Source organism: Perognathus longimembris, chromosome 10 (assembly GCF_023159225.1).
Source record: "Perognathus longimembris pacificus isolate PPM17 chromosome 10, ASM2315922v1, whole genome shotgun sequence".
In the NCBI taxonomy this organism is placed as follows: Eukaryota; Metazoa; Chordata; class Mammalia; order Rodentia; family Heteromyidae; genus Perognathus; species Perognathus longimembris.
The window spans coordinates 28,847,572-28,869,954 of NC_063170.1; the positions used below are offsets into that span (position 1 = coordinate 28,847,572).

The 22,383-nt window shown below is 44.5% G+C and overlaps 1 protein-coding gene across 1 annotated transcript in view; it reads right to left on the reverse strand.

Annotated features, from left to right (window-relative positions):
• Positions 1–11,594: 11,594 nt before the first annotated feature.
• Gpt2 (glutamic--pyruvic transaminase 2) overlaps positions 11,595–22,383 on the reverse strand; it is a 39,163-nt gene continuing 28,374 nt past the window's right edge. The window contains exons 8-12 of the mRNA XM_048355682.1: positions 22,076–22,212; positions 20,032–20,206; positions 17,232–17,387; positions 15,601–15,713; positions 11,595–13,133 (exon numbers count right to left, since the gene is read on the reverse strand). Of these exons, the coding sequence (XP_048211639.1) occupies positions 13,043–13,133; positions 15,601–15,713; positions 17,232–17,387; positions 20,032–20,206; positions 22,076–22,212 (672 nt within the window). The 3' untranslated portion in view covers positions 11,595–13,042. The remainder of the gene's footprint in view (positions 13,134–15,600; positions 15,714–17,231; positions 17,388–20,031; positions 20,207–22,075; positions 22,213–22,383) is intronic.

Below are 22,383 nucleotides of genomic sequence, written 5' to 3' on the forward strand. Positions count from 1 at the left end.
TTAAAAGTATATATTGTTTTGGGATTTCCCCCCCCCACCAGAGCCAATTATTACACATTTGTATCTGATCAAGGCATCCTAAAACCTGAGTTTATCATGGGAGGTTAACATTCTCTTAACGTTCATCAGTGTATACATCTAATGCATGAGTCCAGTGACTACAGAACTAGTTACAATTACAGTGTGGTACACCTAGAAATTACATTCTGTCATTGAAAGTCCAAGGATCTTAATTCATGGGTCCAGAAACCTGCTTAAGAAACTAGAGCTTGGTGTGGTGATACATGCCTGTAATACCAGCACTTAGGCTATAGGCTAAGTGTTATATAGCCTGGGCTACTAGGGCACCCTATCTCAAAATACAAATACTCTTCCCCCCCCCCCAAAAAAAATACAGAAAGGAGAACCAACAAAATAGCATTGGAACAAAAGAAACTAGTCTTTTTTTTTTTAAATCAATTGTGGGGCTCGAACTCAGGACCTGGGCTATGTCCCTGAGCCTCTTTTACTCAAGGTTAGTGCTCTACCACTTTGAGCCACAGCTCCACCTCTAGTTTTTGAGTGGTTAGTGTCATGGGGACTTTGCCTGGGCTGACTTCAAACTGCAATCTCAGCCCTGCTTAGTAGCTAGGATTACAGGTATGAACTACCAGCACCTGGTGAAACCAGCCTTTTAAAAAGTAAAATTTGGGGGAACTGGAGATTTAGCCCAGGGAAAGAGCACGTTTCTGACAAATGCAATACTCTGAATTCAGTCCTCAGCTTCAAGAAAAGAAAAAAAAGTTTCAGTCAGGTGTTGGTAGCTGATGCCTATAATCCTAGCTGCAAAGGAGGCTGAGATCTGAGGCTTGTTCGAAGCCAGCCAGAGCAAGAAAAGTTCATTAGATTCATCTCAACCACACACACACACACACACGCTGGAATTAGAGTGGTAACTCAAGTAGCAGAACACTAGCCTTGAGCATAAGAGCTTAGGGACAGTGCCCTGGCCTAGAGTTCAAGCCCCATTACTGGTGCCAAAAAAAAAAAAAGTTTTAGCTAGGTTCATGTCTTTAATCCTAGCTACTCAGGTGGCTGGGATCTGAGAAGTGTAGTTCAAAGCCAGCCCCAGTGGGAAAGTCCATAAGACTTCTCTCCAACTAACCAATTAACCATCCTCCTCCTCCTCCCTGTACTCCCCCCACCCCAAAGAAGCCAAAAGTGGAGCTGTGCCTCAAGTGGTAGAGCACTACCCTTGAGCAAAAGAAGCTAAGGGTCCAGTATCAAGGCCCTGAATTCAAGTGGCAAGACTAGCACAAAAAAAAAAAAAAAAAAAAAAAAAACCTAGCTCGTTAGCTTTTTAGGTTTAATCCATTGGTAAACTAACTAGATCCACAGACAGAAACTCGTTAAGTTTAATCCCACAGACATGATCCTGGTTAGGCTAGTCACCTCATTTCCCCTTGCTTTAAGAGGACAGAAAAGGCAGATTGTGCCAAGACAATTTAAGGTTTATATGAAAGCTTCCCCACCCCCAACACCTCTTTGGGTAACTATATTCTGGTTTTTCTCTATAGCCAAGTCTGCAAATCATAGCCATTCTGCTAACCAGACTTTTTGTAAATAAAGGTTGTTTTGGTTTCCATTAACTGGAGTTTGAACCTAGGGCCTTAAGCATGGTAAGCTCATGCTCTACCACTTGAGCCAAGCCTTCAGTCTCCCTCCTCCCTCTTTTTGTGCCGTTACTAGGGCTTGGACCATGTCCCTGAGCTTTTGTACTCAAGGCTAACACTACCACGTAAGCCACCACTCCACTGCTGACTTTTTGGTAGTTACGTGGGAAATAGTCTCACAAACTTTCCTGCCCTGGCTGGCTTCAAACTTTGATCCTCAAATCTCAGTTTCCTGAGTGGGATTGCAGGGATAAGCCATGAGTGCCTAGAAGTTAGTTTTTTACATAGGGTGTCACTACTATCAAATACTATGCCCAGGCTGGCTTCAAACTCAACATCTTTGTGCCTCTGCAGAGCACATGGTATTCCAGGCATGTGCCACTACAACTAGTCTATAAATAAAGGCTTTAAAAATATACCCACTCTCATTCTTTTTTTTTCCGCCAGTCTGTCCTAAGACTTGAACTCGGGGCCTAGGTGCTGTTCTTGGGCTCCTTTTGCTCAAGGCTAGGGCTTGACCACTTGAGCCACTGCACCACTTCCCTGTTTTTCTGTGATCAATTGATGATAACCATCTCATGGACGTTCCTGCCTGGGCTGGCTTTGAACCATGATCCTCAATCTCAGCCTCTTGAGTAGTATTACAGGCATGCGCCTCTGGCACCCAGCCCACAGTCATTATTTTACTTCCACTTTTCGTTTTGCTTTGTTTTAAGAGTGTGGTGCTGAAGGTGAATTTTGTTCTGATTTAGGTATTTTACATGAACAGAGTTTAGTTGTTGCAATGAGGGAACCATATGTCTTAGTGAGCAACCAAAGAAATCAACTGATGAAAGAAATGAGTGGTTTATGGTTTCAGAGGTTTCAGACCATGGTCTCTTGCTCTGTCACTTTGGGCCTGTAGTAAAGCAGCATATCACAGAACAAATGCTGGTAGGGAACTAGAGAGGAGGAGCCAAGTGAAGTATTCCCTTCAAGGACGCGCCCCTCAATGTCCTAAAGTCCTTCTACTAAGCTCCATCTCATGAAAGTCTCATTTTCTTTCTTTCTTTTTTTTTTTTTTTTGGCCAGTCCTGGGCCTTGGACTCAGGGCCTGAGCACTGTCCCTGGCTTCCTTTTTGCTCAAGGCTAGCACTCTGCCACTTGAGCCACAGCGCCACTTCTGGCCGTTTCCTGTATATGTGGTACTGGGGAATCGAACCCAGGGCCTCATGTATACGAGGCAAGCTCTCTTGCCACTAGGCCCGAAAGTCTCATTTTCTTCTAATAGTTCCATATGCTAGTGACCAAGCTTTCAACACCTGGCATTTGGGGGATATTTAAGATCCAGCCACAACACTACATTCTGCAAAGCCTCAGATACTTACACAATTGTGTGTGTATGCTAGTACTGGGGATTGAACTCAGGGGCTAGGCACTGCCCCTGAGCTTCAGCTACAGCCCCACTTTTGGCTTTTTGTTAGTTTGTTGGAGATAAGTCTCACAGACTTTCTTCTTTAGTCTGGCTGCGAACCTTGATCCTCAGATGCCAGCCTCCTGAGTAGCTAGGATTACAGGCACGAGCCACCAGCAGCTGGCTAAGGATGCCTCATTTATACATTCACTGGCAATAGAAAAAGAAATATACACACATATATGCATATATGAATGATATATGTAACAGTAAATTTAGGCATACAATAGATACATATAGAATAAATATGTATATTGTACAATCTATGTTTCTACAACTATATATTAACATTATATGAATTCACATATTTGATGAGAGAGCAGCAGTGCTATGGACTAACAATCTCAGCAAGATGGCAGTTTGCTACTCCCACATTCCAGGGTGTGAGCTACATCATAACAGGTAAGTGGCATCATGGAATGATTTAAACATACCAAGCTAAGCACTACTTCATGAAACACGCAACAACATATAAAGCAGAAATTATTACCCCAGTTTACAAATAGAAAATAAAATCTCAGAGAATAGGAAGGAATTTCTGAAAAGTCACATGACTAGCAATGGGATTCCAATTCTAGTCGATTATCCAAAGTCCTTGCTCTTCAATCATGTAATCAAGTTGACAACCCCTGTAAAAGCAGCAAATCTTTCTCCACACTACCAGTAAAAATCCCTAATGGGGCTTGTTAGCATTCCCTCCATCTCAGGTTCTCAGCCCCTCCCACTTCACTTGTATGGGCCCAGCTGCACCAGCAGAATGCCCTCCATCCAAACCTGAACTCCATCCTGCCTCTCCCAGGGATAGTCTGCATTCCCACTCTGCCCAGACCTCGCTGCAACATGGAGCACCTCCCACCTCTAGCCCAGTGTTACAAGAATGCCCCCTGGATAGGGACAGGTGCCATTTTGCTCCCTCTCCTGTGGGGGAGAAGGCCTTGTCAGCCCCTCTGATCAACTTCCTTATAAGCCGCCTTCTCCTGTAGGTGACTGTGTCTGTGTGGCCTCTGGAATGGCTGCTTTCAGGGTTCTCATTGGTCTGGTAAACGCTATATACTATTTTGATTCCATCACGAAGGTCAGGCAGGGTACATTGTTGGCCAGGCCTGGTCCTCCCTTGTGCCCAACTGGGACTCTTGAGTTAGGGTCTAGTCACCTAAATGACATGATCTGGTACTGACAGTGCCAAAATGTACATATTCAAAGAGCTTAATGGATGGAAGTGTGCTTGCTTAGCAGTGTGAGACCCTGAGCTTCTCCCTGCACAACAAAAATGAAGGAAGAGAGCAGGAGGCAGAAAGGGACAAAAGGAGGGAGGTACAAAGGAGGGGGCAGAGAATGACTGTTTTCACTAGAAGGTCCTGAGACTTGCAAGAGGTGGCAGTCTCTGCACACCTATTAGCCCACATTGACAACTTCAAGGTCAGAGTGTTTGCATTAACCAACACGAGTCGGCAGCCAGCTCCCCCTGCGCCTAACCTGGTTTTTCATCTAGAAATTTTATTTTAGGCCAGATATGGTAGTATAACAAAACTGAGTAGCAGACTATTTGCTCAGGCTTTGATACTTTTTTTCAGAAACTGAAGATAATCTAAGTGCCTTTTTTTTTTTTTTTTTTTTTTTGGCCAGTTCTAGGCCATGAACTCAGGGCCTGAGCACTGTCCCTGGCTTCTTTTTTGCTCAAGGCTAGCACTCTGCCACTTGAGCCACAGCGCCACTTCTGGCCATTTTCTGTGTATGTGGTGCTGAGGAATCGAACCCAGGGCCTCATGTATACGAGGCAAGCACTCTTGCCACTAGGCCATATTCCCAGCCCCTCTAAGTGCCCTTCATTAAGTTTTTTTGTACAGTATGTAGTTATTAGAAAATGATGTGGTAAAGATTTTTTTGTGTGTCTTTTCTTTTTTGGTATTGGGGATCAAACCCAGGACGTTGCACTTGCTAGGCAAGTGCTTTGCCACTGAGCTACATCTCAGCCCATAAAGAATATTTTATGACATGATGTTAATTACATAATAGTTGAGAATGCATTCTGAATAATACTGTTTTTATACTCATGCCTTTCAGGCTGGAGGTGATGTAAGTTAATGGTAGGACATGTGCTTTGCATGCCATGAAAACCTGGGTTGGCTGAGTACAGGTGCTGACACTTGTAATCCTAGCTACCCAGGAGCACCAGCCTTGAGCAAAAAAGCTAAGGGACAGTGCAGAAGCCCTGAGTTCAAGCATAGTACTAGCACAAAAATAAATGAATAAATTCACACACAAAAAAGAGAATCCTTCAATGTACCCTTTTTCTAGAAACACAGCTTATATACATGAAACAAATCCTGAATCTTATGTGTCCAGCAATACTCTAAAGGGAAGACTCTGTAATGTTTTAGTTGCTTAATACCTCGTAGAAATCCCAATGAATTCTTTTTAAGGATTTTATAGTTTAAGTATTTCAGAATAGAACAACATTATGGGATAGGGTTGAGGGAGGGGGTCCTATATTGATAAGAGAAATACAGATAGCCAATAGTATCTCAATACAGTGTTATCTGGCTATTTTAAGCTTCTGCTGCCTGCTCAAAATCCTTCCTGTCTACTTTTAAACAACCAGCCTCATTTACTAATCTTGCAAGAGTGATCATGGCTGTGGATAACTTATGGATATGTGGATAGTCACACATTTTTCTCCCAATCTTCTTTGCTGAAAACCAAGCAGAAAGGCTTGTTTAAGAATCTACCAGCCAAATAACTTGTTTTTTTCCCCTTGTGCCCATTCCGATAGGTGGTTTAGCTTCATACAACAGAAACTTAACTAACATGGATTTTATTTTCTCTTAATGTCCAAGAAGTCACTGGGAGCTAGTGGCTCATGCCTGTAACTCTCTCTAGCTACTCGGGAGGCTGAGAATCTTGGTTCAAAGCCAGTGTGAGCCAAAAAGTCCATGACACTCTTTCCTTCAGTTAATCACCAAAAAGCCTGGAAGTGAAACTATAGCTCATGGGGTTCATTGCTAGCCTTAAGCAGAAAACAAACATAAAAACCTTAGGGACAGTGCCTAGGACTGAGTTCAAGTCCCAGGACACACACACACACACACACACACACACACACACACACACACACACACACACACCACACACACGGTCAAGCTATAGAAAAGGTAGAATTGTAACTAAAGACTTGGGGGATTTAGGGAAAGAACTCTTGTTTGTCCTGGGGATCGAACTCAGGGTCTAGGTGTTGTCTTTGAGCTTCTTTTGTTCAAGGATAGTGCTCTACTACTTGAATCACAACTACACTTCTAGCTGTTTGGGTAGTCTATTGTAGATAAAAGTCTCATGGGTTTTCCTGTCTGGGCTGGCTTAAAACCATGATCCTCAGATCTCAGCCTCCTGAGTAGCTAGGATTACAAGTATGAGTCACTGGTACCTGGCTTGCTGAAGACTTTTTAAACATGTCCAAAGAATTTCAGTGCTAACGTGGGTGTGTCTGTCATCTGATTCCTACTGAAGACGATTTTCTCTCCATGAACTATGGTTTGTATTCATCTTTGGGTCTTTGTGTTTTAAAGATCATTTCAGCCTCTGGAGAATGAGATTCTGTGTTTTTGGCTAGATAATGCTGGGAATGGATTACTAACCCATCAAAAGACCAGAGACATAACATATCTAAGAGTAAGGTAGATAACTTATTTGGAGAGAAAACTCAGGAGATGAACAGGATCCAGTGGCTCACGCCTATAATCTTAGCTACTCAGGAGCACTATGTGAGGAAGAAGATTCACAGACAGCCTGGGCAGACTAATTTGAGAGACTACTTCCAATTAGTCAATAAAAAGCCAGAAGTGGAGGTGTCGCTCAAGAGTAATTTTTAGATCAAGGGACATATATAATCTCCCACCTCATGAAGTTATTGAATTATTATCTAGAAACAATGAAATTCACAATTAAAGATCTGTAAGTTGGGGTGTGTGTGTGTGTGTGTGTGCGCGCGCACGCGCGCGCAGGCACACGTGTTATCCTGAGGTTTAAACTCAAGGCCTTTCGTTTGCTAGGTTGGTGCTCTAAGTGTTGACCCATACCCATCCCTGTTGGGGATTCATCTTGGCCTTAAGGGGGGAAGGGTGAGGAGAGCACTCCCAAGACGCCGCCCTTCCCCCAGCCCTGGGGCAGTGTGTAAGTGAGCCACACCTATCTCCTTCTGGGTCTGGAACCAGAAGGGGTAGCTTTGAGACCATCCCCACCTTGCGCCAGCGAGCACACAGGGCGGTACTATGGGAAGTGAGGGAGGTCCTTGGGAGCTGCTCTTGGATGAACAAGCTCGCCAGCCTATCGCCAGCTCATGCTCAATCCTTGTCATCACTACTATATTACTGTGAGCCCCTTCCGAATAAACCGGATTGCTCTCCAAAGCGTCTCCGAGATCCATCTGCGCCTGGCTTCCTTGGTGGATAAGGAGGGAGGAAAAGGGGATCTCGTTCGACCATGTGCACCTTAGGTTAGCCCGTGTCCCTCGCTCCACCTTGGCCGCCTGCTGGTCAGGTGCCCAGGGGAGAGGGTGAAAAGGGGAGCACTGATAAGGGAGTAAGCTTAGCATCCCTGCACCAGGGGAGGTAAATCTAGCCCGGCACATCCCATTTTGTTTGTTGGTATTTTTAAGCATCTCATGGTTTTCCCAGAGCCAGGCTAGACTAGAATCCTATTTATGTTTCAGGTGTAGCTCAGATATCTGACAGGCATGCGCCACCACACCTACATTTTACAGGTGGACATGGGTCCTTATGGAACCCATGACTCACAGGCTGGTGTTGAAACTTGATCCTCCTGATGTCTGCCTGCCAAGTAGCTGAGAATACAAGTCTAAGCCATCATACCTGGGTGTTCATGGGAATATTATTTTTTAAAGTAACTTTATTTTTTGTTTATGTGGTATGGAGGAATCAAACCCAGGGCTTCATTCATGCTAGGCAAGTACTCTTCCACTAAGTCACATTCCTAGCCCCCCAGAAATATTTTAAAGATTCTGCAGTATACTTTGAGATGTATTTGTGTGTAGTTATGGATTCTAGCTTTCCCTAGTGACTGTCAATAAAAATGTCCAATGAGCAGTTTCCAAATCTTTCTAGCTTTTTCACAAGAACAGGTTACTTTGATGTGACAGTCTGACATTTCTTAAGGAAATTTAAGACATGTATATGTACCCTTTATGTTCTACTTCATTCCAAGCATCACTAAGATTTGGGGCTTGTTTTCCTTTTTGTTTTGTTTTTGCCAGTCCTGGGGCTTGAACTCAGGGCCTGAGCACTGTCCCTGGTGTCTTTTTACTCAAGGACAGCACTCTACCACTTGAGCCACAGCGCCACTTCTGGCCTTTTCTGTTCATGTGGTGCTGAGGAATTGAACCCAGGGCTTCATGCATGCAAGGCAAGCATTCTACTGCTAAGTCATATTCCCAGCCACCTTGTTTTTTGTTTTTGTTTAAGAGGTAGGTGATGTTTTTATTAGGCCATGTATAAAATTAAACTACATCTTTAAAAGGACTTCAACAGCAACGTTGCATTAAGAGAAAAGGCAGCTGACATTCAGGAGAGAAAAAAACCAATGTGAATCTTTTCAAGTGGGAAATGAAACCTTACTAGGAAACTTCTGATCTGTGTCCCTGAGAGTTGGGGAGCAGCTAGCAATTCCTTTTCATCTCCCTTTTTCTTGGGAGTGTCTTGGCTTGGGCACAGGGTGGAAATCAAAAGCATCATGTCTGGAAGACTTCAAAGGCCACTGAGCAATGAGTAGGTGGCCCTCACCCTCATGTCAGTAGTGGGCATAATCTCCTCCTCCCTTTGCTTCACCTGTGTGTGTGAATGTGTGCATGTGCACAAGAACTCGGACTTGAACCCAGGGCTTGCACTCTCACTTAGCTCAAGGCTGGTGCTTTACCACTTAAGTAACCTCTGGCTTCTTGCCTATTAACTAGAGATAAGCACCTCTTAGATTTGTCTGCCCAGGCTAGCTGTTAACTGTGATCCTCAGATCTTGGCCCCCTCAGTAGCTAGAACTACAGACGTGTCCTACCAGCACCTCACAGTGACCACATCTTAGTTTTGACTCTCTATTCCTAGAAGTCCATGGCTCATACTGGGTTCTTATAGAATAAGTGTTGAAGGCCTTCTGTGACTGATAATGGCAAACTCCATGCTGAAAATAACCTTGAGCAACACTACCATTGCCAAACTATTAATAGATGTTATTGGACAATAAATTATACCTTTTATTCTTCAGACAAGGTCTGTTTGCTCATGTGGGTGTGTACAACATCAAGATACAGAGAATAGCTCCAATTGAGTTGGTATCAACTAGCAATAACCCTTAACTTACCTTTAACATATCCATCTCTTATAAATCTTTCTCATAAAAGCCCCTATGGAAAATTGAGAGTTGTTAGTGTACCACGACCTCCAAAAATCTCTAGTGACTGGACTGGGGCTTGAATTCAGGGCCTAGGCACTGTCCCTCAGCCTTAGCTCTTTGCCCAGTCACTTGGGTCACAGCTCCACTTTTAGCTTTTTGGTGATTAATTGGAGGTAAGAGTTTTATAGATTTTCCTGCCTTAGCTGGCTTGGAACCATGATCCTCAGATCTCAGCAGCTTCAGTAGCTAGGATTTCAGGCAGGAGCCACCAGTGTCCAGCTCCCACCCATTTTTCCATGGCCAGTAGCTTTTCTTCCCCTTCAGTACTATAGTTTCCATGAGGTTGGTGATCCTCTATCTGTGTATACTCAGTCTATTCTCCTGAGCTACAGAGATTGCCTCAAATGAAGGACACATAGGCCAGGACAACCAGAGTCCTTCCTTGGGGTTTTTCCATGTGTAACTTGACAACACAGAGTGACTATTAGAAGCAAAGCCAGATTTTTCCACTGCACAAGGCAATGTATTTCTCTAACCTGCTTAACTGGTGCTAATGGTACTCCTAATGACTCCAAGAGTCTTAATGTTTCCCTTTGTTTATATCCCAAATTTTCTTCAATAAAGAACTAGAAAGTTTACTCCAGGGAGATCTGATATAAAAACTACACATCACCACCAATGTAGATATAGGAAACCTGGGGGCAACTAATATAATCCCTTGTGTAGGCAACTCCAAGATCCACGGCTTCTGCCGACCCTCCTCCACCCCATGAAGACACTGTCAATTCTTATTTCACTTCTACCAGAGAGACACAGACTGTATTCATAGACTATTTGTTTTATCCCAAGGAATCCATAAAGTTTGTTTACCTCAAGCAACAAAAGAAAAAGTAGCTGAGTTATTAGAGTTAAACTCAAAATTATTTGCTATTATGCTAGGAACATATAAAGAATGATGATAACTGGGCACTGTTGGTCACAACTGTAATCCTTGCTACTCAGGAGGTTGAGGTCTGAATTCAAAGCCATCCTTGTCAGGAATGTCCATGAGATTCTTACCTTTAATTAACCAGCAAAAAGCCAGAAGCAGGGCCTGGGAATGTGGCTTAGTGGTAGAGTGCTTGCTAGCATGCACGAAGCCCTCAGCACCACACAAACAGAAAAGGGCGGGAGTGGAAGTGGCTTTGTGACCCAAGAGGTGGAGTGCTAGCCTGAGCAAAAAGAAGCCAGGGATGGGCCCTGGCTCAGGCCCTGAGTAAGCCCCAGGACTGGCCAAAAAAAAAAAAAAAAGAGCCAGAAGCAAAGGTGGGCTCAAGCTGCAAAACATTAACCTTGAGGGAAAAAAAGGGAAAAAAAAGCTAAGGGACAGTTTCTAGGCCTTGGGTTCAAGCCTTAGTACCAATACAAACAAACAAACAAAAACTAAAGAATGAAGACATGAACTTAGTGAAAGTCACTCAACTTTTAGATTTAAATATCAAAGTTAAACACAAGCCACTATTCTGGACACAGATTTTATTGTTTAGAAATTTCCAGCGCGTACCTTCCTCAGATGCCTGTGAAAACTGAGACTGGAGTCAAGAGCAGGTTGTGACGGCTCTTCCTGAAAACTCCACACAGAGAACAGAAACAGCCATCCTGGCCTTGAGGCAGGAGGTGGTGGAGGGACCAGGGTTGGCCACCCACATGCAGATCTGGGTAAACAACAGAAACTGCAATGTGTCCACTCAAAGTGTGACACCAAGTAACAAAAAGCTTTCTTAGGTAGTACCAAAACAGGAAAAGCATCAGAATCTATAGAAAATCCAATCTATCATGGTCATCATTTTTACCTGAAACTAATCTACCTGATCTTATTATTCTTTTATTTTAAATGCAAACCAAGTATATACAGTATTTTTTAAAAGTCATGTAAACGTCGCAAAGTTTTGAGGGTTATTTATAATCTAGAGGACATAAAAAATTACTGGACTTAAGATTATAAATATTAACCCTTCTACCACCCCCCATGAAAAAAAACCAATTGTTACAAAAATATAAAAAAATATACTTGCCTCTACTGTTTAACCTTTCCACCAGAATTCACAAGACTCTGGGATATATCTAGCTTATATGCCGTACAGCAAGCACGAGTACAACCATTCTAACTTTTCAGAAAGGAAAAGCTCCAGAACACTCCCTTTTGTTATTTGAGATTTATGGATGTTTTGCAGCAACTGCAATGCTAACAGCTTGAGATTTCCTATTACATTCCCTGCAGAGGGAAAATTTATGGCATGGGAACCGATTTCAAACTCCTTCTGCAGCCCTTCTCATTTCTCTCTTCAGATCCCTCAGTTCCACAGTGGGATGTGCTGGGTCCTCAGGCTCCTGAACTGGTCATCGCTTTCCTCACTTCACATTGGAGAAGGCAGGTAGGAAGGGAAAGGCTTCTTAAGGAGAATGAGAGTACTTAGCCTGTTCTACCTGCTTCCTGGACTGGCTCCACCCCAGACTGCTGACGCCAAAGAACCTGCATGCTTGGTAGATGCTAACAGTGTAGCTGGGAGTGATGGCAGAGGCTTTAGGATATCTCTAATGCTAAGACCGGCAGCAAGAGCTAGTGTCCAGTCAGATCAGTCACTTCACCACAGCAGCCAGTCTACCAAGAATTTTTACCTATTAAGAGCTCCAAAATGGCCAAAATTCAGATAGTCTTTCTTCGATTCTGCTGCAACCAGCAGGGGGCAATGTGTAAAAAGGCTCAGTGAAGCCCTTGAGAACAATTGTTACTATTTTTTCCACTGGGATAGATCAACATGCTACCAGGAAGAACTCTACATAGCTGGGATACTGCTGGGCTGTACCGTGTCCCAGAAGTCCACAGAGACCACTCTGTAAGGCCCTCAGTGTATATTGAGTTCTACTACCTGCTGTATTGCTCAGAAGAGGAGACTCAACTCTACCTGTAGCCATATCCATTCTCCCTCAAAGGACCTCTGACCTTGGCCATGTCCTTCAGCGTCTACCACAACCTAGCCTGGCATCCTGTTCTCCCTTGCACTCCTGCCATCACCATTCTTGTCCAAGATGGACTGCCAGAAAGATGTGGGCCTCCACTGTACTTCAGGCTCTAAAGGACTAGATTTTTACACCATCAGGGGCTTTATTTCATAGATCACGTTGTTGATTTCTCGGTTTCCATTCTTCACCATGATGGAGCCATATATTTCCTGGTACCTGCGGATTTCTCTAGATCTGAGACACCTCACCCAACATATCCTAGCTATTTCTAACCCCAAAGAAACTTTCCAACATTGGCCACATCTGCTAAGCAAATCCTCTCTATTTCAGCTGCATTAAAAAAAATCAGGGCCTGTGAGACATTGTGCATTTACATTTGCTCAGAAGAGAAGTACTCCCAACATCAAGGCACAAAGAAGGAAGTCTCCTGGGCAAAATAACCATGAATAGAACCAGCAACCTCCATGAGATCTGAGGCAGTTGGGGGAGAGGCCTGGGTGACCCAAGGAGGGGGTCTCCTCCAGGGCCTGAGGCGTCCTCAGGCGTACTTGTCCAGGAACTTTATATGAAAGTCCTTCACCTTCTGCAGCACTGTCTTCAGCTTCTCCACTGGAGGAAGGATGGTCATCCTGTCAAGACAGAGAACAGCATCAGTCTGGGAGGGAGGATGGTCATTTTGTCAAGACAGTGAATAGCATCTGCCTGGGAGGGAGGATGGTCATTCTGTCATGATAGAGAACAGCATCAGTCTGTCCGCTCTAGAAGAAGAAAAAGGATCAACCCAATCACTGGTCTCTCTCTCTCTCTCTCTCTCTCTCTCTCTCTCTCTCTCTCTCTCTCTCTCTCTGTATTAAGGCTTGAATTCGGACCTGGGCACCACTATCTGAGCTTTTTCACCTAAGTCAAGCATTCTATCACTTGAGCCATACCTCTACTTCTGGCTAACAATCCTCAGATCTCAGCATCCTCAGTAGCTAGGATTACAAACATGAGCCACTAACTAGAGGCTGGCTATCTTGTCTGCATTAAAAGCTCAAGCTCCAGGACTTATTCAAACCCCTCCCTCTCTCCTTGAGGGAGTCCTTGGATTCTGCTGCCACCAGCAGGGCAATGTGTGAAAAGGCTCAGTGAAGCCTGTCAAGAGAAGAGCTATCAGTCTGTCTGCTCTGGAAAAGGAAGGGGTCTGGCATGTTGATCAGGCTAGCCATGGACCCCTGCAACCCCTGTCTCAGCCTCCCAAGTAGCTAGGAACACAAACATGAACCACCAGGCCCAGTTCATAGCTAGTTTTTTAAATCAAATAACACATGTAAATGAAAGCAATAATCTAGTACAACATTTAGTAAGACACATTCACTTATTACCACAAAAGGCCTGTACCATATATTGATTGGTGTGCAAAACTTTCTAGGGCATGACTCAGTCTTTCTTACAGACAGAACAATATTTTAAAAAGAACAATATTTTACTTGTGCTGCATGCACATTTCTTTATTTCCACCACTCCATCTCTAACAGAGACAACCTCGAGTGAGTTTAAGCCACAGTTGCCAGTTAACTAACATTTCCCTCCAGACCTAACTACAGGCCTCAACCCACAAGCAGCCCTCTTGATTACACTTTTTTGAGAGGGTTGCTAGGGACAGAACACAGGGCCTTAAACTTGGCATATGATCTGGGCTACCCCAATCCCAGCACCACTTTCTGAATGGGCCATGAATCACAGAAAGGAGCCTGACAGCTAACTAGAAATGGTTTGTCCCTCTGGGAGACAACCTATTGTCTTTCTTTTCTTTCTCTCTTTTGCAGTACTGGGGATTTGAACCCAGGGTCTTATGCTTGACAGGTACTCTACCACTTGAGTCATACATCCAGCCCCTTTTTGCATTGGTGATTTTGAAGGTAGGGGTCTTGTTTTTAGGCCTACATCAGCGTGGGCTTTGATCCTTCCACTTGGGCTTCCCTGTGTCACTGGGGATGACAGCAGTGAACCACCTACCCATTGTGCTTCCCACCCGGGGGTGATAGGTGTGCGCCATCATGCCCAGCCATTGGTTTAGATGGAGTCTACAAACTTCTATTCCTGGGCTGGCTTTGAACCACAATCCTCAAATCTCTACCTCCTAAGACTGAGGCCACTGCTCCTGGTTATTACTCATAATCTTGATTAAGTAAGACTTCACCTTTAGTCAGTAACTCATGTTATTTCTTTTTTTAGCATCTGCCACAGGGAGAGAAATAAAACTGTGGGGAATTGTGGGAAGCTCATGAGGAGCAGCTCAGCTTGGGAGCTGAGCATTCTCATCTGCATGGGGGAGGAGGCTGAGCCAGGGAGCACCTAGGAAAGACCTTACAGTAAGTCATCTAATTCCTGTTAGTGCAGCAGCAGCAGCAGCAGGATTTGGGACTCAGTAGTGCTAGTGCCAAGGAGCTATGGCATACTACCATGTGCAGGCACTGTCCTGGTACCTGCATGTCACCTACTGCCATGCACTGGTGGCTCACCGCTGTAATCCTAGCTACTCAGGAGGCTAAGAGTTGAGGATCAAAGTTCAAAGTCCATGAACCTTGGTTTTCCAAGTAACCATAAAAAATGCCGGGAATGTGGCCTAGTGGTAGAGTGCTTGCCTTGCAAAATGAAGCCCTGGGTTGGAATCCTCAATTCCACATAAACAGAAAAAGTCAGAAGTGGTGCTGTGGCTCAAGTGGTAGAGTGCTAGCCTTGAGCAAAAATGAAGCCAGGGACAGTGCTCAGGCCCTGAGTCCAAGGCCCAGGACTGGCAAAGAAAAAAAAAAATGCTGGACTAAGGGAGTAGCTCTTGTGGTAGAGTACCAGACAAGAGCCAAAAACCTGAGTGAAAGCACAAGGCCTTGAATCCCAACTTCCAATAGTGATGTGACAGATGGAGGAAGTAGAGGGAGAGACCAAACAGTCAAGGAAGATCTCTTTTCCTACTCTCTGGCAGCCAAATAAAAGGGGCATTGAGATGGTGGCTGGCAGATGGCAGCCTTACCACGCCACAGTCTCAGAGGAGCCACACTATGCTCCATGTTAAGAAGCCCAAGGTTCCCAGGGTAATGGGCGGAGCTGTCATACCTGAAGTGGTAAGTGCCTTCCCTTTGTCCAAAGCCGCTGCCAGGCACCACACAAATGCCAGTTTCCTCCAGGAGTTTCATACAGTAGAACATGTCTGGAGCCATTTTATGGGCCTATGGGATCAGGGGAGAACTTCAGATTCCTTCTTGCCTTCACAATGCACTAACTCACCATTCAAAACCATACCAAATCTAAGTGGCAGGTTATTGTTCCTTGGCAGGGCCCTGTCTCTCCCCTGCCCACAGAGCAAGACAGGAGGCTGGTAGGTGGCACCAGGTACTAGATACCTGAGACTATTGCAAGACAGCCATTGGCTATGGCACCTCTGTCCTTCTCTGTTCTCGTCATAATTGTACCTCCAGAGACTGTTTAACAGCCACTGACAGCAACTGCCTTTGTACCAAGCTACATACAATCTGAAAACAAGGCCCTGGGGGCTGCAGCCAGAGCGGGCTCTCAGGGAAAGAGCTTCTCCTGAGGCCAATGGTGAATGTGCTGCTCACAAACCAGGAGCCTGTAAAATACAGAGCCTCCAGCTCCACTACCAGGGATCTCATCCTGAGCTTAAACTCTCGGTGGTTAAAAAGGTACTCAGAAGCCAGCTGCCCAGGGCTCACATCTGTAATCCTAGCTACCCAGGAGGCTGAGATCTGAGGATCAAGGTTCAAAACCATCCCACCTTTTTTTTTTGTTTGTTTGTTTGAGTCAGGGCTTGAACTCAGGGACTAGGCACTGTCCCAGAAATTCTTTCGCTCAAGACTAGAGCTCTAGCACTTGAGCCATAGTTCTACTTCCGGCATTTTTGGGTAATTTGTTGGATAACTATGATCCTCAGATCTCAGCCATCTGAGCAGTGAGGATTACAGGGGTAAGCCAGCACCACCTGGCTCCATGAGATTCTTATCTCCAATTAACTACCAAAAAGCTGATATGGAGCTATGGCTCAAGTGGTAGAGCTCCAGTCTTGAGCAAAAGAAGCTATGGGTCAGTGCCCAGTGCTATCCCTTGAGTGAAAAAGCTCAGGGACACAGCCCAGGCCACTTCCCCCCCTGCCCCCCCACGAGCTATCAGTTGAGCTGTGGCTCAAATGTTAGAGCACTAGCCTTAAGCAAAAATGGTAAGGGACAGCACCTAGGCTTTGAGTTCAAGCCCCAGTTACAGTACTTCCAAAAAAAAAAAAAGGCACTCAGATTCTGGGGTTGGGTAAGGCAAATCTCAGTCCCTCACAGACTTAGAGAACTGGGAAGGAGTGGCAAAATTGCCAGGTGACTGAGGGTGCATGGCTAAGCTTAGGAAATACTGCTTCAGGACACTACAAGAGATGGAGAGAAGAGGCTCCCCTTGCTTCCCCAGCATTGTACTACATTTGGGTCCTTCCCTTCTGAGCAGCATTAACAGACTGCAGACACCACTTTCATCTGAGGCAACCTCACATTTACCCCATTACCACAACCCTATGGCTGGGCCTCTGAGAATCTACCACCTTTATGCAGTAAACAGCATCTGGCCAGAGGTCCCTAAAGTTCAGAACTCTTACAGCCAGTACCTTTACTTCCCAAGGCAAGATGCCTCCCATAACCCAAACATAGAAAGTGAGCCTAAGGAGAGACCAGCCCAGCTGCGCCCCAGACCTGAGCTGTCTCCACAGCCTTTGTCGGAATGAAGATCCGAGGAAAGGCGTACATGGCTCCCTGCAAGGGGTTGCAGTGAAGTCCTGGGACTTGGTTAAACAGGTCTTCTGTCAGCTTTGCTTTTTTGGCTAGATTACCCAGGACAAACTCTTTTTCCTGAGGAAAGACAGAGAAAGGGCAGGAATCAGTCTCTCAACATAGAAGGTGTTTTCTTTGACGTCCAGCAACTGTAGATCGAGAAAAGATGAGCTTGTAGATACCCAAGTGCTGAGATCAGGAAGGTTAATAAAAACAACTTCTGCAGGACATTTGCCACAGCATTCTCAGCCGAGGAGACTGCCAATGTGCTGTTACATGGTGGGTTTCAGGCCACAGTGTAGATCCTGGATAGCCTGTGTCCTGGATTCTGTTCTTGCACAGGATACCATTGAAAATGAGAAAAACTGACATAGTTACAGTTATATGACACTGGATATTGTATATATGCGTATCTGAACTAGGGAAGGGAAAGAAAAATGAGGGAGGGTGTAACAAATAAGACAAAAAATGTACTCACTACCTTATTATGTAACTGTACCCTCTCTGTACATCACCTTGTCAATAAAATTTAATTTAAAAAAAGAAAATGAAAAAACAGCCTCTACCCTTCTGTCTGAATGAACCTATTTATCATATACCTATTCATCTCTCTGTTTAATATGGATGTATTTTTTGACAAATTCTGGATGTCAATAAGCACTGTTTTTCCTCAGATCCTTATTATCCAGGATTAGACTACTTTTCAAAGTTTGATTTTTTGCTTACCAGAAAAAGATTAAACATTCATTCTTTTTTTTTTTTTTGGCCAGTCCTGGGGCTTGGACTCAGGGCCTGAGCACTGTCCCTGGCTTCTTCCTGCTCAAGGCTAGCACTCTGCCACCTGAGCCGCAGCGCCCCTTCTGGTCGTTTTCCATATATGTGGTGCTGGGGAATCGAACCGAGAGCTTCATGTGTAGGAGGCAAGCACTCTTGCCACTAGGCCATATTCCCAGCCCTAAACATTCATTCTTACAGCTTTGTTTTGGAAAATCTAATTTATCTTCCTGCTTGGAAAATCCAGTACTGGGATCTGATAGGAATCTGTCTTTGCCAGTTCTATCCATCTACATGATCCCAAAACTGTTTTAGTGAGCTTCTCATTGTGTCAAGTGCTCTGAGGCTGGGTATGGAGGACACAGAGGAAGGTGACCAACTCTTTGTATGGAACGAACTAGAAATATTTCTAGAATACTCTAAAGACAGACCCCACCTTGCCATCTGAGGAGATACCTTCCCAATCTTAATCTACGTGATGTGTGCATAGGACATAGACTCAAACAAAGTAAATCTGTCAGTGGCTGGTCCAGAGCTTACACGTGTATGTGTCCAGCCAGAAGCAGAGTTGTCAATGACTTCTGCAAATATTGCTGGGAATGGGGCATGAAGAGGTGCCAGCCTGCAGATGAACAGGTAAATAGTATGGTATAGATAGACAATAACACAGCACTCAGCTGTCAGAAAGGCACCTGTTACCTGTGTAGGCCCACACATTTTTAAACTGTTAGGTTTAAACCTAACAGTTTAAAAATGGTAAAATATATAATTAAATATATGATTTTATATAGTCAACATTTAATTTATGTATTTAATAGTTGATTTGCATATTTAACATATATTTATTATATATGCTATATAGCATATAAAATAAAATTTATAATTGTTATAATATATAACACTGCATATTACTGTTATATAATTATAATGTATGAAATATTGTATAGATGCGTGTATGTGTATATCTATTATATATGTATATCTATTATATATGCATATCTATTATATGTATATATATATTCTATATATGTATCTGTGTGTGTCTTTTCCACGAACTTAAAAGGTCTGCATCTGACCAGTAAAGAATTGACCTCTAGGTTACATGAGTCATAGGTTCCTTGTTTTTGTGTTTTGGTTTGGCTTGGTTTTTTTGTGTTTTGGGTTTTTTTTGGCCAGTCCTGGGGCTTGGACTCAGGGCCTGAGCACTACCCTGGCTTCTTTTTGCTCAAGTCTAGCACTCTGCCACTTGTGCCATAGCACCACTTCTGGCCCTTTTCTATATATGTGATGCTGAGGAATCAAACCCAGGGTTTCATGTAAACTAGGCAAGCACTCTTGCCACTAGGCCATATTCCCAGCCCCTGGCTTGGTTTGAGACAGGGTCTCAGTTGTTGCCTAGGCTGGTCCTAAACTCCTGGGCTGCAGAGGTCCTGATGAGAAGCGTAGGCTCTAGCATGCACCACCACACCCAGCTTCATCAGCTTTTCTTCTTTTTGTTCTTGTTGCTGTTAAAGCTAGTCAGAGTTGGATTCTTGTTGTGCAAGACAGGATGGTGTCAAGCTGTGAGGATGCCTGGTTAGGACAGAGGCAAGCCCATGACTTAAAACAATAGTGTCCACATGCCCCCTTCTTTTTCAGCTTATTGATAGAATCCCCCAATGTGTTATCAGGATAGGATTCTCTATAGGTGCTTATGACGACAGGTAGAGAAGACAGGTCCATCTACCCATATGCACAGTCATCTCACTTAAAAGTTCAGACTCACTCAACTCCTAACAGAAGATCAGGTACCAAGAAGCACCATGGAGGGTGGATGGGGGACAGACAGACACACAGACTTTAAGTAGGTATATGGCCATCTAGAGACAGGCAAACCATCAGATCAATCATAGTAGAAATTCACCAGTGACCCTAACAGTAGCAGTAAAACATGTCACAGCAAACTTACCTTGATGAACTGCTCAAAAGATTCCTCTCCTGGTACTGGGGGGTTCACAACGATGTCCATGGCTGCCTGTCCAGACACTGGTGGGCACAGACGTACGGACAGCAGCTTTACCAGCTGACCCTTGATCTCAGGGTGTAGATTGATCACCTCCATGTAGCCTCCTCTGTAGCCACACCTGGAGGATTGAGAAGGCACACAATGACTAGTTATGGAAAGATCTTTTTCATTTTCTTTTGTGCTAGTAATGGGGCTTGAACTCGGGGCCTTTGCACTGTCCCTTAGTTTTTCACTCAAGGCTGGTACTCTACCACTTGAACCATAGCTCCACTTCTGGTTTTTTGGTAGTTAATTGGGAGACAGTACCATAGACTTTTCTGCTGGAGCTGTCTTCAAATCTCTATGCTCAGATCTCAGCCTCTTGAATAATTAGGATTATAGACATGATGAATATAGAACAAATTTGTTTAGAAAAAAGTTACATAGCACACATAAGTATAGCATGAAGCTAGCATTGCTACCTTGGTAGACCACAGAGAACAGCCAAGCAATTATTACAGGTCCTTTGTCCAGGCCAAAATATCTCTTCAAACTTTGGTTACACTGGCCTCCAGCCTAATAAATGAGTATCTTTCCCATGCTGATACCTGGCATCCAAAAAAACCCCAGCAATGAGAAGGACGCTCTTGGTAAGCAAACTCAAACTCATTATCTTTTCTTCTCAGTCTCCCTTTGAGAGCTCCTTGTCTCCAAGCCTCTGAGCAGGGGGAGGTCAGGCCTAGTTCTTGGCTTCTTTGCTGCACTTACTCCATGGGAGACCTACAGTTCCAGCAATCTAACAACCCAGAGACTGATGCCTCCAAAATGACATCTCTAGCCAGATGTCAACCTGATATACTTACACCTCCATCTCTAGCTGGACATAAAGAGGCAGGTGAAGGCAAGGCTCTGCTAAAATCCTTCAGTGGCTCCCATCTCACTCAGTAAAAGCAAAAAGTAGTATGTCATGTGGCCCAAGCAATCTGGCTTCCTATGACCTTGGTCTTAACTTCTACCACATTCCCCCTAATTCATCCTTTCCAGCCTCCTTGCCACTCTGTTAACAAGCCATGCATACTTCTTCCTCCAAGTCTTTACATGCGCAGTTTCCTTTGCCTGGAATGCTCTTAGCCAGATACCTTCTTTGGGTCTTAACTCAAATGCCAGCTCCTCAGTGAGGCTGCACTACTTAAGGCTCATGCCTGGCATTCTATCTCCACCTCCTGGCCTTCCTACATCTTCTCTGAGCCTTGTTCTCCATCTATCACGTGGCTTCACTTTTTTTTCTCTTGCTTTTCTACTTCCCTAGCACATCAGCTCTGTGAAGGCAGTATATATCCTCCATGCTGAAATCAGTACTAAACTCAGAAGAGAAACTTGGTATATATTAGCCAAATGAACAAATAAAGAATTGAAGCTGACCCTTTGGCCCACTGGTTTAAATGGCATGTCTAGTCAATCTGCTTTCTTGGCGCCTTAGTCAATGTTAGAGTAACAGGAATAGGGTGACAGAAAATTTTTGGTTTTGTAAGTTTCTGTCAAAGCTTGCTTTCATTTCCATCTTTTTTTCTTTTATGCTGGTTCTGGGGCTCAAACTCAGGGCCTGGACACTGTCTCTTAGCTTTTTCACGAAAGGCTGGCGCTCTTACCATTTGAGCCACAGACCCCAAGCTGCCTTTGAACTGTGATCCTCAGATATCAGCCTCCTGAGTAGCTAGCATTACAGGCATGAATCACCTGCACCCAGCTTCATTTCCCTCTTTTATCTACAATCCGGTTTCTTTCAGGCATGCTCTGATTTCAGTTGAACCCCTTCAATTCTAGTACCAAGTTCTAGTACCAATGGGCTTCCCCTAGGAGACATGCAGCCTCTTTCCTCCTGATTCTTAGATCACAGAAGTAATGGAGGTCTACTTTCTTCACAGGGCAGAGTATAAAAGTGGGTAGATAAGGGCCAGTAGCAGATCCAGGCAGGCCCAGGGGCAAAGGGAGACTAAGACCAACATACTCGCCCATGTAGCCCTTGGAGGTGGAATGGAAGGAGGCAAGCTCCACGTTGTTGGAATACTCAGGCCCCATCTCGTAAAGCACCTTCTTAAAGGAGTGGAATCTACAGTCTGGAGAGTACACGTTGTCCTGGTACACCTGCAGGGAGGACACAACAGGGACATTGCCACAAGTCCCTCAGAGAGCTGGAGCCTATGAAGGCTGCTCCTGAGCGTGGCTCAGGGTGCAAAAGCCAAGGAAGGGCAGGCATGGATGCTCAGTTAACCTGTGGTCACAGTGGGGGTCACAGGACCCAGCCCTGAACATCCT